Raw genomic sequence first — 16,453 nt, 5'->3', positions numbered from 1 at the left:
TCTTCATTACCGCGGGGCAGCGTCTTCCTCTCGAGCCGTCACAGAGGCAGAAAAAAGAGATTGATGGCGCAGAGTCGTCTGATCTATTGGTTATTCTGAATGAAGTATGGGCGTATCGGTCGCCGGCCTCTCCCACCGGCTACCATTGATTTCCACTCAGTCTTTCGGCTCTCTGCGCCCTTGTGCAAAATGCCTCCCTCTTATTTTATTTGTTTTCATTTTATTTTTTCTCACTCCCAACTTCCTCTGCTGGGCCCTTATTTAGCCGACGTCTCGGACGATTCACTGCTGTTCGAGCCTAAATCTATAAAGAAATCGTCGCCGAGAGCGACGCCGTTTCAAGACGACACGGCCAGGCAGACGAGGAGAGACGAGAAGGAGGGAGAGGAGGAGAGGGAAGGAGTGAAAGACAAAGAGGAAGTGAAAGACAGACAGGAGTGCAACGGGTGAGACAGGTTGGGAGGTGTGTGTGTGTGTGAGGGGGGGGGGGACTGAAAGAGGGACAGAGCAGGAAACAAAGGGAGAGCGGGAGGTGTAATTATCTATCAGGTGTTCGGGTGTGCGTGACAGAGGAGGAAGCTCATTAGCACACTCTGTGTACACCAATTACACAGCTAGGCTTCTCAGGACATTCCCCTGGCTTGTGTGTGTGTGTGACAACAGGCACCTTCACTCTGACAGAAACACACTTTAGCAAAACTTTCGATTCAAAAGGACGCCTGAAGAAATATCCAATAATAACAATAGTAATTAAAAAAAAGCGTTGGATTTCCTTTAGACTTTTATTCCAGATTTAAAGTAGTTCAGTAGGATTGTATTCAACGGATCAACAGAGACAGGACACGTCTGTGACGGAAAATGTTTCTCTGAAAAGTAAAAAAATAAATGCAGCAGCTGTTTGTATCCCTTTAATCTGGAACTCATAAATGTAACTTAATGCAACCAATATCATAGTTTCTATGTAAATAGATGATGCCAGGTTGCAAAACAGCAGCCGACCTATAATCTAAAAGGCCTGGGCAAAAATAAAATAATTACAAAAAAAAGAGTAATAATTATTTTAAGTAAGTGGAGCTGCAGAGATCCACAGTGTCCAAGATCCAAGAGTTTACCAAGCACACAACAGATCTGGTGTTTGTGGAAGAGTGTCAAGATGTTCACAAATGCTCTCTTTCCAATTTAACTAAGGGTACTTTGTATTTCTTTGTAAAACGCTGACAATTTTAAGATTCCGAGATGTGTCGCTTTTTTCCCCCTATAAAGGGGTGCGACATAAAAAAAACAACTAAATAGTAAAATGAATCTGTATTTTCCCTGCTCTGTTTAAGAACTCCTGTGGTGACTAATTTACGAAGTAACACGACCTTTAAAATGTGTGATTACAGCTGCAGTACTGCAATCACTAAGAAATAAAACCTACTAAAACCAAGCAAAGCCATGCATTTGGAAACCACTGCACAAAACTAACTAGACTGAAATAAACGAGCATTCTAACATTGATAACAAGCTATGTGTACGCATCATTACATACATAATACATAATAAGACACAATAAGACAAGTAATAAATACACATTTTCACAAGAGAAGTGAATGCAGGTGAAATGTGTGTGTGTGTGTGTGTGTGTGTGTTTTACCGTTGAAGGTTGTTTTGGTCCGATGAAACCACTCCTACATTAGCCACCGACAGGACCTGCTTGCTGATGTTCTGCTTGGAGGTGTTGGCAGTTGCCATGGCGATGATTGCTGAAGTCTCATTCATGCCCATGAGCTTCCCTGAGAAGATGCAAAATATTTGCTCAGAAAAATTACAAAACAACAACAACAAACAGAACTTAATTTTATGTGTGAGGTTACATTTAAAATGGATGAAAAATTGAAGTAAAAGTTGAAAAGGATCAATCCGCAGGTTTACAGATGCACAGAGAAACTGGCTGGTGACCAGAGTCAGCAAATTTATAGCTTAATCAATCCTTGACAAGCTGATAAGTAACTCAAAAATACTATCTTTTTCAAAAGGGGTGAATGCACCACATCCTAAGCACTATCAGATCACACCAACACTTTTCAGTACTGATGTCTTTACTGAGGGAAAACGCTGCATTAGCTTATTTCAGAGTCAGTCAGATGCTTAAATTAAGTGTGGTCTCCGCAGTAATTATCAATAAAAGCTCCTAAAGATGGTTTAAAATGTGAAGAAAATCTTTTGTTATCGTTTTAAACTTAGCACTGTTTCACAGAAATTCCTCTGAAGCATGAAATCACCTAAGAGCTATAAAAATGATTTTCAATGTCAGTTTTTTTGGAAAACCTTCCTATAGAATAGGTTGGAATCTGCCAGAACTAGTATCGGCAGCTCAAAATCTTCGAGACCGGCCACAAAATTCTGATCGGTCCATCTCAAAAAGGACAGAACTGAATAATGAAACCATCCACAACCTTTCAGCATGCGAATATAATCTATCCTGTGTAAAAGAGCGAAAGTAAACAATAAAAGACCAACAAAAGAGGAGAGTTTATCTCTGCAGAGTAAAGGGAAAGGATTTAAATAAACGAATTGAGACAAAGAGGAACATTTTGGGTAGAAATGAAAGTGGTCCCATAATCAAATATAATAAAAACCTATTATCTGAAATAAGTTATTGACTTCACTCCAATAGTATACATTAAAGTACAGTTGTTTGAGAGAAAATGGTCCGAATGAAAAGGCTGTTACTTCATCTTAAATCTCCCTTTGCTTTTATCTAAGTGCAGCTGAGCTCAGACAATCATGAATGAGGTTAATTAATGCAGAAGCAGCATTCAGCAGCATTTAGCAGCACTCAGAAGCTCGCTGACGGGTGGGAGGCGTTCCTCTCTGCTCCCAAAGGCACCACATCATCTAGTTCAGGGGTCCCCAAACTTTCTCCTGTGAGGGCCACATAACTTGTCCCTTCTCTGATGGGGGGCCGGGGTCAATTTGTAACAGAAAAAGTGTGACGATTGTAAGAGTGCTAAACATAAAAATGTATTGTTTTTCAGAAAGCACAATCAAATAACCTTTTCTGGATTCTTCAGAGAACAAAAGTCAGGAAATAACACTATTTATGAAATAAATAATAACCAAGTAACACTGGGTTCTCCACATAAAAAAAAGGGTTAGGGTCAATATATGCATGTATAAAATAGTTACTAACTAGTAGTTAATAATAAATAAAGTTCATTACTAAGGAACATTTATTTTATTGCAAAAGTCCAACTTGTCAAATAAAAATGCACATATATGAAAATACTCTGGTATTGTTCAGGGGGCCGGACCAAATGTGGAGGCGGGCCGCATCTGGCCCGCGGGCCGTAGTTTGGGGACCACTGATCTAGAGGATATGGACGAGCTGGAAGCCTTTAGACATTTTGTTATTGTTACTCTATGCACGTGTAAACAGACATGGTTAATAGGTTTTATGGTTGGTGCACATAAAAAACAAGCCCACAGTGACCACAAGCAGGACTGTATCAGAGTGAAATGTGGAGTTTAGATTTATGACCCGAGCCCGACCCGAACCAAAATTTGGAAAAGATGTTTTCCATTTATTAAAGTCTAACTAGGTGATTAGACAGATTACCCTGTTGACAGACGAAAGAAATGAAGGCGTAGATGTTGAGTAGACGGTAACGAGCGCAGCGCACTGCACAGTGCGCCCTGCTCCGCTCCTATCACACATCCCAGAAGATTTGCACTTGACTCAGACTGCGACTACAACAAGCGACAAAAACGGAGCTGAAAGATGTGAAACAGAATTTACACTGCTTACTCAAATTATAGTCTAAAAACAAAATCCAAAATATCTTCATTAAAAATGACATGTGTTTACTGTGGGCATAAGCCTATAATTTAAGTTCATTTGTCAGGTCGGGCTCGGACACAATGCCTAAGGGCTCAGGTTGGGTTGGATTATTCAGGCCCAGGGTTTCCCCCAGTGCATTATAAGCCTGGCAGGCCACCAGGCTTTACTTGCCCTTCCACCAGACTAAGGGTTGTGCAACAATTGCATCGTCCCTGCACCTGCCTGTTGGCCTCACACTATTATTTCCAAATTATGATGCCTGCTCGTGCACCTCCCAATTTTTGTTACTTTGAACATTTTTCAACAGAATAACACGGTAGCCCGCTGATGAACTGCCCTGACGCGCCGTCACCGCTCACTAGACTGATTTCTCATTTCATTCCGTCTAGCAGTTCTCTGGCTCACACACATTGAAAACAGACAAGTAGCATCTTCACATACTTCTGCCTGATCCAAGGAGCATAAAATAGTAAAGTCATCAAACCTGGACTGAGACTTTGTCAGCAAATATAAAAACTGAGGAAAAAGCTCAATACCAAAGGTTTTTATTTAGTTAAAACCACCGTGGATCAGGATTACGGCGCTCGTCTTTGAGCATCTGTTGGACTGTGACGCATTTCTTTACGTTTTCAAAAAGAGAAGCGTGACACAATGCACTCACTTTGCTCACTGCAGAAGTCTGGCTCTTTCATGGTGCTGGGCATTACCAGCTCTCCTACGGCGGGCTGAATGGACACGCTGAACTGGTCCTCCTTGGTGCTGACGAGGGACAAACAGAATTACAAAGAGTTTGTGGAAAACAACAAACAAAAAAAAACACTTTCCTTACTGGACCTTAGATTGTTTTGTCGACAGAATGTCTTGACCCGGGCTGTCAACGTTGACGCATGCGATCAATCTAAAAAGTTTAACTTTCTTAGAACTGTATTGGATTTGGAACTGCACTCGCATAACATAATGCAGATTAATTAAATTACCCATTTGTCCTGAAACCCTCCGTCCCGTAGAGTGTCACTTCAAAGCAGCGTGTTACACGGCCTTGTACTGCGGTCACCAATGAGAACCCTTTAGTGCTTCCTAAAGGGTTCAAGTTTTTAGATTTTGTCCAAAAAGTTACTAACAATCAGATCAGTTTTAGGAGGGCTCGGCCTTTAATTTCCACAGCAACTGCACCACAAATAATAACAATAATTTAAAAAATTGATAAAAATGAAATGACTGTTTCCTGGTATGCATATTTTTCACACTTCTGGTGATAAATGAAGCAAAGGTACAGCTCCTGTACGATGAGCCGCATATAAATAATAAACTGAACGTTTAATCAACCGCAAATATTGTCTTCTGTTGTACACTTTTCATGGATTTTTTTTGAAAAAATGTAAAATATAAAATATGTAAAATATTTTTACATTACAAATATTTTACAAAAATGTAAAATATTTTTACATTTTTTGACAAATAAACACGATTTATTTCTCATGTTTGCCTGGACCTTGAAGTAGAGTTTTGGGATGATTAGAAAGAAAGGGTGTAACACAAACATCCAATTTCTTTTTTTTGTGTCCCTTAGGTTGGTAAAAAAAGTCTAAGTTCTAATGAACATTTGATGATAAAGGTGTGTTTCACGTTTGGCCATAAAACTCAATATTTAAACATTCTTAATATAACTTCATAGATTTAAAAAAACCCAACTATTTCTATTTGACAGATCTAAGAAAACATTTCCGTACAAAGCGGCTAGTTAAGGATGCTAAAGCTAGCGGCCAACATGGCTTTTCATTAGAACTAAATTAAAGGGCTAGCTCCCAGATTTGAGAGAATCTGGGCAGCATATGTATTTCAAAACCTGAATCAGATATAAACGGAAGTGGAAAAACTTTGCATTAAGCAGAACATCATTAAAACACACATCAGTGAATGAAACTACATTCCAATTATTTGTTTTTCTTTCTATGCACAAGAATCACATTGAGAAAAGTGTGAAAACAAACTTCAATATATTTCTATCACATGTGGAACATTACACAATTAATACAAAATCTTTAAAACACAGTTTGTGCTTTGGGGAAGCCTTTATTTATAGAAAAAAGAAAAAAAAAAACCCAGATGGATATTTCAATAAATATTTAAAAAATATTTATAGATTGACAACAACATTTGTAGGAAATGATTTGCTTATGTTCCAATATGTTTGTTAATGTTGCTTCTGGCTTAAATAGCTCAACATAACGTATTTTATATATATATACATATATTTAAGTGAGCAGTCGAGTCCATTTAAAATGCCTTTTAGTTTAAACTGATGCTAATACTAACGTAAATGAACCCATAGAACATAACGCATCGTGTATTTTGTATGTCCCTCATTCCTTTTTTTGGAAACATTTCTCCTCTGGTTGCCGAGGAAACCAATGGCTCTGTGAATAGAATTTTGGAGCGGATTGATCCGTCCTCTCTATCTCAGACAGATTTTCTGATAAGGTTATTGATCAGCTGAGCAGCGGCGCCAATGGCATTCAGCAGGCTGATTTGGGTTGGGGCTGATTAGTGGAGGGGGAGGGGGGGAATAATTGTTATCCCAGTGAGACGGGATCAATCGCAGTTGATGTCTCACCTGGGAACGAAGGCAAAGTGAGGGGGGGGGAAACAAAAAGAAAAAAAAATAACAGCAAGAACAAACAAGAGAGGCAAAACCAGCAGTTGGTGAAATTGATTCAGTCATACAGGTGAGTTTTTGTTTTTCTTTTTTCAGGGTTTCCTGTTATCTTACCATAACTGGAAGTTGGCCGCCTGTGTTGAGTCGCTGAAGTCGATGCCCATGGACACGCTCACCGAGGCCCCCGGCTCCAGCCGCTCTGAGAGTGGAAGTAAAAGGGAAAAACACGAGAAGAGAGAGTGAGCTCCAAGGGCAGGGCGTGCGGCGCGGGGGCGAGGGGGGCGGATGAAGGAAAGGGAGAGCGGAGTGGAACAGACAAGCGTCCAACACAGTGTGTGTTTTCTACATCGCAAAGCAAGGCCGCCACGTGTGAGAAATCTATCCTTCAATCTCCTTTCCCGACAAATTCAGCCTCTGAAGAGGAAAAAAGAAGAAATACAAAAGAAAAGCATCTTTCCAAAGCAACAGGGCCGTCAAGGACTAAATCAGCATCAGGAGAGCTGAGGTAGAGAGTTGAAAATACGAGGAGTTTAAAAATGTTGGAGAGAATCGGAATCTTAAAGTGACACATGGAGTTTGGAGCGACTTTACCCAAGTTAGAAAACGTAATCACTGCTGATTAATGATGATTTTTTTTTCTGTATTTGCATGATGGGATCCCTAGGCTTGTCTCTGTAAACTTTGCTGGATAATTAATTGTCCCAGAAGGTATTGCGAAACATGATAATATTGTAGTTTTGAGACCATTACAACCATTTTCAACCAATATAACAACAATATTAGCCTAATAATCCAAGCACACCCACTCAAATATCCAAAATAATTTAAACATTTAATTTGGAACCAGAAAACATTTTAAATATCCAAAATAAACAACAATTAAAATGGATTTTGAAGTTTGTAAAAACTAAAATACAGGGAAAACAGACAAAAGTGGCAGGTAGTGCAGACTACTTTGTATTGGGTGTCAAATGTTTGCAGTGTTTCTCAAAATGGCGGCTTTTCAATTACTTTAAAGGAGAGCGTTTTATTGACGACCGTTGTCCAAATGGAAATTATTGCGCTCCTTTTAATTTATTTTCTGACTAACTGTTTTATTGCTTATTGTGACGAGCTTACGGATGCCTCTCCCCACATAACCAGCAGAAACATAACTCAAAAGTAAACACCAGTGTCCTTTGACACAATGTGACATGATAGGCGGCAGAAAAGAGCAAATTTACTCATTATCATCGTTCAGCAAACAGACACAAAGCAGCTCAACATAAAGCTTTTGTCTGTATTCATCCCCCTGCAGTTCATCCAAACTAAAGCCAGCCTCCGGCTCACCGTACCCACACTCAATCGATCCAAATTACCCACCGTTTGGCTGCATGAGTTCCTTCAATGCCCAATCAATCCCCTGCAAAGGGCGCTTTTAGCATGCTTCACCGCGCACCGCTTCTGTCTCGCACCGGGGCCCGCACGCACCAGAGGTTTTAAAGGTACAGTTTATCAGACGGAAACCTGGGGACGGCGTGTCAATTTTCTTCTTCTGATCGATATCAATGAAAATGCGATTTGATTGGATCTGGTGATTAGTCGTTGGCTATTTTTATTTATTTATTTTTAGTATCATTTAAGATCCGTCTGGAAAACACGAGCCAATAAGCCACTCACATTGAGTAGGGGGTGTCCAAAGTGTGGCCCGGGGACCATTTGTGGCCCATGAAATGATTTGATCGGCCAACAAAAGTTTTTTTTTTTTTTTTTTTTTTTTTTTTAATAAAGCAAAAGTCCGAAGTCTTATTTATGTATTTGATCTTTAATGACATACAAATTTCATAAAATGTGTTTATTGTTGAGCAGGAAAACCTATAAATCACTAACTAATTTTGTATTTCTTATTTAATTAATTTTGTGGCCTGCCAGTAGTTTCTAAATTTGTCAGTTTCGGCCAAAGCATGGCTGCTCTTTTAACCCTTTAAAAACATTTTTACAAGCGTTGCTCTGAGAAGTAGCTCGTATAGCTCCCCAGGTGTTTGCTAATTGCTGCTGGCTAGTCTGAAGGAGCTGAGCGCAGGAGTCGGAAGCTCAGAAGCTCACAAACTGTAGCTCTGAGGAGGAGCTGTGTCTCGGAGGCGGAGCTGGGTCCACCCAGGTATTTTCCAAAGCTGAATGGTTGCCATGGAGATTGACAAATTTCTCAGACATGCATGAAAGAATCAAAGCAACACCCCAGGTATGTTTTTGAGGAGAGACTAACATTATAGCATGATGCGAAGCTAAAAAAAGAAAGTACATTTTAAATAATAGTGCTTCTTTAAAGCAAATGTGGACTTTTTTAACAAAAAAAGTGACTTTAACAAACTCATGCAAAGCAGCTATCTGGACAGAGGAGACATTTCCATGCTCTACCAATGTACAGAGTAACGGGTGTTGGCGTTTTTTTGTGTGCAAGTGACTCACCAACAGTGTTAAAGCAGTGGACATTGAAGCTGGCTGGGCTCCGATCTCCTATATGGATCTCTTCCAGGCTGTGATCTGAGCTGTTGGTCAGGATGACCTGCACCGCAACCATACTAGGCTGGTACAAGCACGGCTGCCGGGGAAAATGGTACTTGGCCGACAAGCCTTTTCCTGTCATATGGTGGAGCAGCTCGTAGGTTTTCACAGGGCCAAACGATGAAGTAGTGACCTGGAGAGAGATCATAATAAAAATCAGTGACACAAACAGGTAGCCATGATACATCGATTCTTCTAGATAAGTCTTTACACATTTCGTCAACGTATTGTATTTTACTGAGATTCTATGTGACACAAAGTTGATAAGTACGTGTAATTTTACATTATTTTATCTTTTTTTTTTTACAAATTGAAATCTGAAATGCCTAATTTGTAAACTGAGTCCACCACTTTCTCATTTAACCTCAGAATGAATGAAGCAGAGAGCAAACACAATCATGAAGACCAAGAAATGCAACAAAAACAGAACTTCAGTCAGTATGACGTATAGCAAAAATCCAAAAAGAAAACACACACTGAACATCACTATTAAACATGGTGGTGGCAGAGTCATGCTGCACTGGGATGCGGAAGCTGGTTAATGGTTGATGGGAAGTTGGATGGAGCTAAATAAGTGAAGAAAATCTGTTAGCGGCTGAAAAAGAGTCAATGGTTTTCCTTCAACAAGGAGAATGAGCCCAAACATTCAGCCAAGAGTTAGAAACAGATTAAAGGATATTCTTTTGTTAAAAGGGCCTATACAAAGTTCAGACATAAATCTGCAGCCAGAGAACAGCTGCAACTAGCAATCGATTAATCGGATAATAAAATTGGCACTTTCTGCAGACTCGTCAATTAATCACTTGAGCTGTTTCTAAATAAAATTAAAAATACACTAACATATGCAAATAAAAGTAATTAATTACCTTTTTTAAATAAGAAAACATTTGTCTAAGATGCAATAACATTCTATTAGTGAACGCTTGGTCATTTGCAGCAAACGATGCATCTGCAGCTAAAAAGAATTTAAAAAGTTTAGTTTTTTGGTGTTTTTGGATATTTTTACAGCTCTGACATAATTACGGCTCTGGGTGTGTTGTTCTTTGAGCAAAATATTTTCTTTTTTAATTTTCTTACCGAATCGGTGTACTCCAGTTAGCGATTAATCAATTAGCTGACGATTATTTCAAAAATCGATCAATCACGATTAATTGCTTCAGCCCTAAGTCAGACCTGAAAACTGATGATCACAGATCCCACCCATCCTATCCCGCATTACGATTACGCATCGTCGTGTGAAAAAGTTTGAGCACGAACCTTGTTTTTGGCGAGGCGGCTTTCTGCAAAAACTCAACTGCAACTGCGTCCAAACTAAAGGCCAGATCGACACGAGAATATCCGTCCGTCACGTGACGTACGCTCATCCAGCCGAACGTATCTAATCAACAGCTAGACGGCGCCTCTTGTTAGCGAAGAACTCTCCCTTCGTTAAGTCTGGAAGGCGAAGAGGAGTGCATCGAGGAAACGTCCTCAATCAGCTGAGTTAGATGAAAATGGGCCAGATGCTCAGGCAAAGCAGGCTGAATAAAAACACCCCTAATGAATAGAAACACAAGTGCCTGCCTCGGCCCCGAGCCCTTGCCTCTGGCTGGCTGTTTAAAAGGAGCTTTTACCCTTTCGGAGGCAGGAAATTGTATTACCTCGGAGAGGCGCTGAAAAGAAAGGAGGTGGAGGCAGCGTTTTAGTTTCTATCTGTGGAATTAACATCCTGTTACAGCAGATGAACGCCGTTCGCACTCCGTGGTGTGGAGATTCTCGACTCTCATTAGAGAGACGAGATGTCACAGGCAGCCCACACAGGGCAACACAATACAGCAGGCAAAATGTGTGTGTGGTGGTGTTTTGTTTTTTTTTTTAAGCAGAAAATTATCACATAATGTGAACAAACAGCAGACACCTTAGTATTGTGTTCAAAACAAAACAAAGCAAACAACAAGCACAACAAAAAGTACGGGTGTTTTCGTCCGGCTGCAATAAAAGTCGGATCTTTTCTTTCTTGAGTGACGGCACTAACTAGATTTAATTAGACTAAAAATAAACTAAAAAAATAAAAATAGAGATCGAGTAAGACTCAAAAAAATAATTATCACCTGAAGGCACTCAATCTGAGTTCAGGGAATAAAAACGAAAATATCAATCGAAAATCGGGACGAGAGGATTGCAAAAGCAGAGAAATGAAAAGTATTTTTTAAAAATAAAAAGGCTGGAAACAAACTTAATGATTCTACAAACTTACAAACCCAAAAGGTGTGATAAGAATGTGTCATTTGGGGTCAATTATTAATTTTGGGTTTTATTTTTTGATCCATTCTTGTTTCTATTTTGGTGTAGGTTGATTATACGGCATCAAGGTTCTGTTATGTTGATGCGAAATGAAGAATTTTGTTAAGTCTAAATAATTGGGGATTTCCTCTTATTAACACAGTCGAAATAACATCAATCAAGATCACTTGTGCAGCACATTTCAGCAGCAACGCAGTTCAAAGTGCTTTACTTCATGAAAACACGTAAAACAAAAACGAAGGTCACTTCATTTGCTTCTTAGCAACAGCACTCATCAGTTCACACAACCTACTTGTTTCGCTCCGGAGTTGAAACTTTATTCTCCTTCAATAATTGCAGATTTTCCTTTGGTTAGCCTCACAGATTAGTGGTTTTCTTACAGCTACAAAGTTGTTCCACTGAGTTTTCGTCATTGTGCTTGTAGTCAACCTACTGTTTTTTATCAGTTTCAGTTTCTTTACTATTTATTTTTACATAGGCTATTATATTCCTAATTACACTGGCTGAAAAAAAATTAATTTGTGTTGTCTTTACATGTTTGACCAAACTTGTGAAGCTGCAAGTGTATCTAAATGTGCTGTACCAATGCAGAGTTAGCAAATAAATATGTAATTCAGCACATTTATGTCTGTGTTAAAAAATATAAAACGTTTTAAGTCAATTCAGCACCGATTTCTGTATCAGATCATTGTCTGCCGATACCGATATCTGAGGTTCAGTATCGGAAGTTAATAAAGTGGATCAGTGCCTCCCTGGAATTTAACCTTTTCTATTAAAAACCTGTGGAGTTAGCTGCAATCGTAACATCTTCAAAGAACCAGTAATTTGTAATTATTTTTTAAGAATATAGGCAAAGCAAACTTGCAGATAGATTAGAGACACTATAAAAAAAATAGAAATTTAAAATAAAACGTGCATCTCCTGCCACTAGGCTGTCTGTAACAGAGGTCACAAAAAACATTCGTCTCTGGCGGCCGTCGCGCCGCCATGCAAATTTATCGGACCACTTTTGGATGTGTCGGAGCAGTCGGTGTCGATAAAGCCCGCCGTAATGTTTGCCAGGCCGTCACGACAGAGATTTACCTCCCCGACAGAGACATCCCGCCTTCAAGGTCCTCCTGTGTGCCGTCTCGCGCCTCTCCCCGCCCCTATCTGAACGGGGAAGGGGACAGCGCTTCAAACTGCATATTATCACCAATTTGACATGGTGGACAGTTAAAGGCTGACACGAGTGCCCACACACCATCCGCTGTTGTTCTACGCCGCGCGGAGCAATCCCATAACACCTCAAGTGTAAATAACAGAGGGAGAGGGAAGTAACCTTGACTTCTCTGTCAGTCTCTCTTTTTTTTTTTTTTTCTTCTTCCCTTCGGGTCTGGGCTCGGAGGCTCGGTCCCGGACAGGAAAGGAGGAAGGTGACAATGAGAGAGGAAGTTGATTGAGAGGCTCTATTATGCATCAACTTAAAGGAAGCTCCAGTGATGGATGACACAGACACGACAGTCACCTTCAGAGCACGGACGCAGCGTTCCCAGCATCCTCTCTGGCAAATGACCTGAAAATCCCGCTGACGTGCTCAAAAAAAAAAAAATTGTAAGGATTGAGGCGGGCTTCTCGTTGAAACGAAAGAGCTGTGAAGTGCACAGCGACGCATGGTTTATATATTGAAAAATCCAGTTTTAGTTTTTGCAGATATTGTCCTCTTGGGATTTCATTAAACTCTACAAGAGTCACCGGGCTTAAGGAAAGGGAAACCTGACTTTGATTTTTAGGGCCCGGCCGTTTCCCCCTTCGATCTGAAGATGACAATTAATTGAAGGGGCGTCACAAAGACCTTGGCTGCAGATTGAATTAAATAAGTGTTAGCACAGCCGCCCTAAACCTACTTTAACTTGACAAGGAGCCTCTCCAGAACACACATACAGAGATTAGTTCATTTGTGTCAATTTTTCAGGAAATTAGATTTTCTGAAATGATTAATTTTGATTTTTTTTTTCTTCATTAAGGCAGATTAGCAATAATAGAGGATTGATATTCAGACGCAGGAGTGTCCTTCATCCAGTTTTACAAGTGCCACACACACATTTTATGCATCTGAATGGGGGAAATCCACTAACAAGAATTCTTCTAAAAATGAAATGTAATTTAATATAAAAACCCCAAAACATTTTAAAACTAAAAATATTAACATTTGCAACTGTACGTTTGGAAATGTGCAATTAAAATTTGTATCTTTTTCCCAGGTGTTTGGATATTTAGATAGTCACGGCCAGATATAAAAAGGATGTGGGCCAGTGGGCAGGACCAAGTTTGGTGCATTAAAGAAAAATTATTTCACTAATGCAAATTACAGTACACCAATAAATAGTCTTACATATTTTCTGAGCATTGTTTCTATTCATAAAAGTCCCAAAATATTTATACAACTTGCGTGATATGCGCTGATAACTTTTAAATGAAGTACAGTGTTTGCAAAACATACTTTCAAAAACTAAACAAACAAACCAAAAAAACTTTGGTAGCCCCCCCAAAAGTTGGGCCCTGGGCTACTGCCCCTGAAAGCCCTTCATAAAATCAAATCTGTCCAAGGTTACGTTTTTAACCGTTTCAAATGGATTCAACCACTAAAAACAACGTATTTTATTAGGATTTTTCTGCTAGGATTTGAAATGCTTTCAAATCTGAAAAGTGTGGCTGAATGCTTAACGAACATGCGACTTAGCTTGCCACCACAAGTGAGGAGTTGGGCTCCTTGAGCTTCTACACCATGATTGTCCATGTTTTTATGAAAGCAAGCATTTCTAAACAGTCACATTTGTCTTGTTTTCTAGCAATCTTTCTACCTGCTGACCTGCAGTGTGCAGCAACAGGTAAGAGAGGAATGGTGCTGCATTCCTAAATGCTCCATACAGCCAGAAAGGGTTCACATTAAAATTATATTTCAGTGGGAAAAGTATGAATTAGGAATGCACCAATTGCAGTTTTCTGGCTGATCACTAATATTTAAAAAGTCAAACCTCTCACAGCAGAGCAAAAGAGGACAGCGGCTGATTTTCAGACCTCTGCTGAGGTGGGCAAGATCAGTTTCTCATGCAAGTATCGGCCGATTGCAGATCTCCCAAGACTAAGGAAATCAGGGCCAGTAAAGCCTGGTGGCCCGCCAGGATTATAATGCACTGGAGGAATCCCTGAACTGTAAAAGACAAATGGAGCTTTATAAATTTTCAAAATGAAAAATTAATAAGTCCTGAATGGCAACAAATTCACATATCATAAGTGTAAGCAGTAGGCCTGTCACAATCAATAATAACTCAATTAATTGCATGATAAATTAAAACGAGCTCAACAACTTCCATTTGCAGGATTTATTGTTTTTCTCCTCTCTCTCTCTACCAAAATCTGGTGCTTTAGACTCAACTAGCTCCTTTGTTCACTTTGTTTGTTTGTTTTGGATCTTTAAAATGTCTTCCAGTGTTAACTTTTCACTAGAATTTAAAGTTTATTGATCTTTGAGAATATGTTCTTGCATTATTATGCCATTACCATTATATTACTCGAGAACGATCTCGCCGTAACTTCTGGGAGAATTTATTGTCCAGCAAAATTTGTTATTGTGACAGGCCTAGTCAGTAGTTAAAATTCAGAAAAAGATAAACACAAGTGAAAAGAGAAAAGAATGAAAAAGAAAACAAATTAGAGAGTGACGAAAATTTTTACAACTAAAGAGATGCTTTAAACCCGCCCGTTCTCCATAACAAGCGGCCGGTTCACCTGACTGACCGCTTCCTCGCGGACATTTCTTCCTATTTAAGAAGCAATCCCTGCAGTTTGAGTGGCAGCAAGAGGCTTGGAGGGCAGGAGCTGCTATATTCGCAACACTGGAGGTCCTTCTGCTGATTCATAATTAGACGTGAACCCTGGGGCTTACGGCGGCGTGTGAGGCGGGGGGTGGGGGGCCTACGAGGAGGTCACGGGGGTGAGGCGAGAGACGGGGGAGGAGGAGGGGACAGAGCCTGCGCCTGCCTGATGGACACCAAATGAACAAATTATGATGGGCCCCTCTGGGCGTGATGGGGTCAAACGCCCCGCGCCCCGCCGCTGACAGTTCAATTTCCCCCTAACGCGGCCCCATTCGCCGACCGCTAATTATGAATGAAAAGTTATCAGCCTCGGCCGCCCGCACCCCTCACCCCCCAACCCTGCCGCCGCACACACACGGACAGCAGTCGGAAGAGGTTCGGGGGCAGTGGACGGGGGCGGGGGGGATTTAAGAGGCAATTGTGAGAGATCCTGATGTCAAAATGTTATTAGAGAGAGCGGTAGCATGCAGAAACGAGGGGAGAGAGGAGCAGGAGACAGAAGAAGGAGGTGGGTCAAAGACAGTGACCGGGGTTAATCTAAACGCCTTTGATAACCATGCAGTAATTCTCTAAAAGGGCCCGAGCGCTCAGCTGAGACACAACCGCTGCCTCTGTGGGCAGATTGCTGAGAAATAGAAATGACACAGGGGCCAGTTGGTGTGAGTATGTGTGTGTGTGTGTGTGTGTGGAGGGGGGGGATGTGCATATGCACGAGCTGGTGTGCGTGTGTGTGAGTGTGTGAGTAAAAGGTGAGGTTATTTACCCTTGTCTATGAATTCTGCTGCCCCATCATGTATTTATGCATAGAATTGACTCTAAATCAGATGGTGATGTGCAAAAAGTTCGCTGTTCTAATCTGCATTTCTATTCGCCATTACTCCCTGGCCTTCACCTGAGGAGGAGAGACTGACTAACAAGACTCCAGCTGCATCCATGTTGGCTTGAGAGCAGCTGTCAGTCATCCTGACAGGCAGGCAGGAAGGCAGAGAGGCAGGGGGGTGGTGGGCAAACGCAAACTACGTGCTAACTTGACATAAAACTCATCGGCTGAGAGGGGACAGTAGGAAGAACATTTGTGGTGCGTTCACACCTGTACTATTTAGTCCGCTTTAATCAAACTCCAGGTCGCTATGTTTAGAAAGTCCGGTTTGTTTGGGGAGCTGAGAAAGAGTAATCGAACTCTGATGCGGACCCAAAAATTAAACTCTGTTTTGGCGAAAATCTAAGTCTCGGATCGACTGAAGTGAACTCTGGATTGGTTCAAAAGCAGATGTGCAGGGCAAGTGG

At 40.6% G+C, this 16,453-nt stretch overlaps 1 protein-coding gene across 3 annotated transcripts in view; it reads right to left on the bottom strand.

Moving 5' to 3' along the window:
- The window catches only part of ap3b1a (adaptor related protein complex 3 subunit beta 1a), a 60,299-nt gene that overhangs the window by 9,207 nt on the left and 34,639 nt on the right, over positions 1 to 16,453 (bottom strand). For all 3 annotated transcript variants that reach the window (XM_028025404.1, XM_028025403.1, XM_028025405.1), the window contains exons 23-26: positions 8,928 to 9,156; positions 6,594 to 6,678; positions 4,485 to 4,582; positions 1,637 to 1,775 (exon numbers count right to left, since the gene is read on the bottom strand). In XM_028025404.1, coding sequence (XP_027881205.1) covers positions 1,637 to 1,775; positions 4,485 to 4,582; positions 6,594 to 6,678; positions 8,928 to 9,156 — 551 coding nt within the window. The remainder of the gene's footprint in view (positions 1 to 1,636; positions 1,776 to 4,484; positions 4,583 to 6,593; positions 6,679 to 8,927; positions 9,157 to 16,453) is intronic.

This window comes from Xiphophorus couchianus, chromosome 8 (genome assembly GCF_001444195.1).
Source record: "Xiphophorus couchianus chromosome 8, X_couchianus-1.0, whole genome shotgun sequence".
NCBI classification, from domain to species: Eukaryota; Metazoa; Chordata; class Actinopteri; order Cyprinodontiformes; family Poeciliidae; genus Xiphophorus; species Xiphophorus couchianus.
The sequence above is the reverse complement of the archived record's forward strand: the minus strand, read 5'-3'. Positions and strand labels throughout refer to the sequence as shown.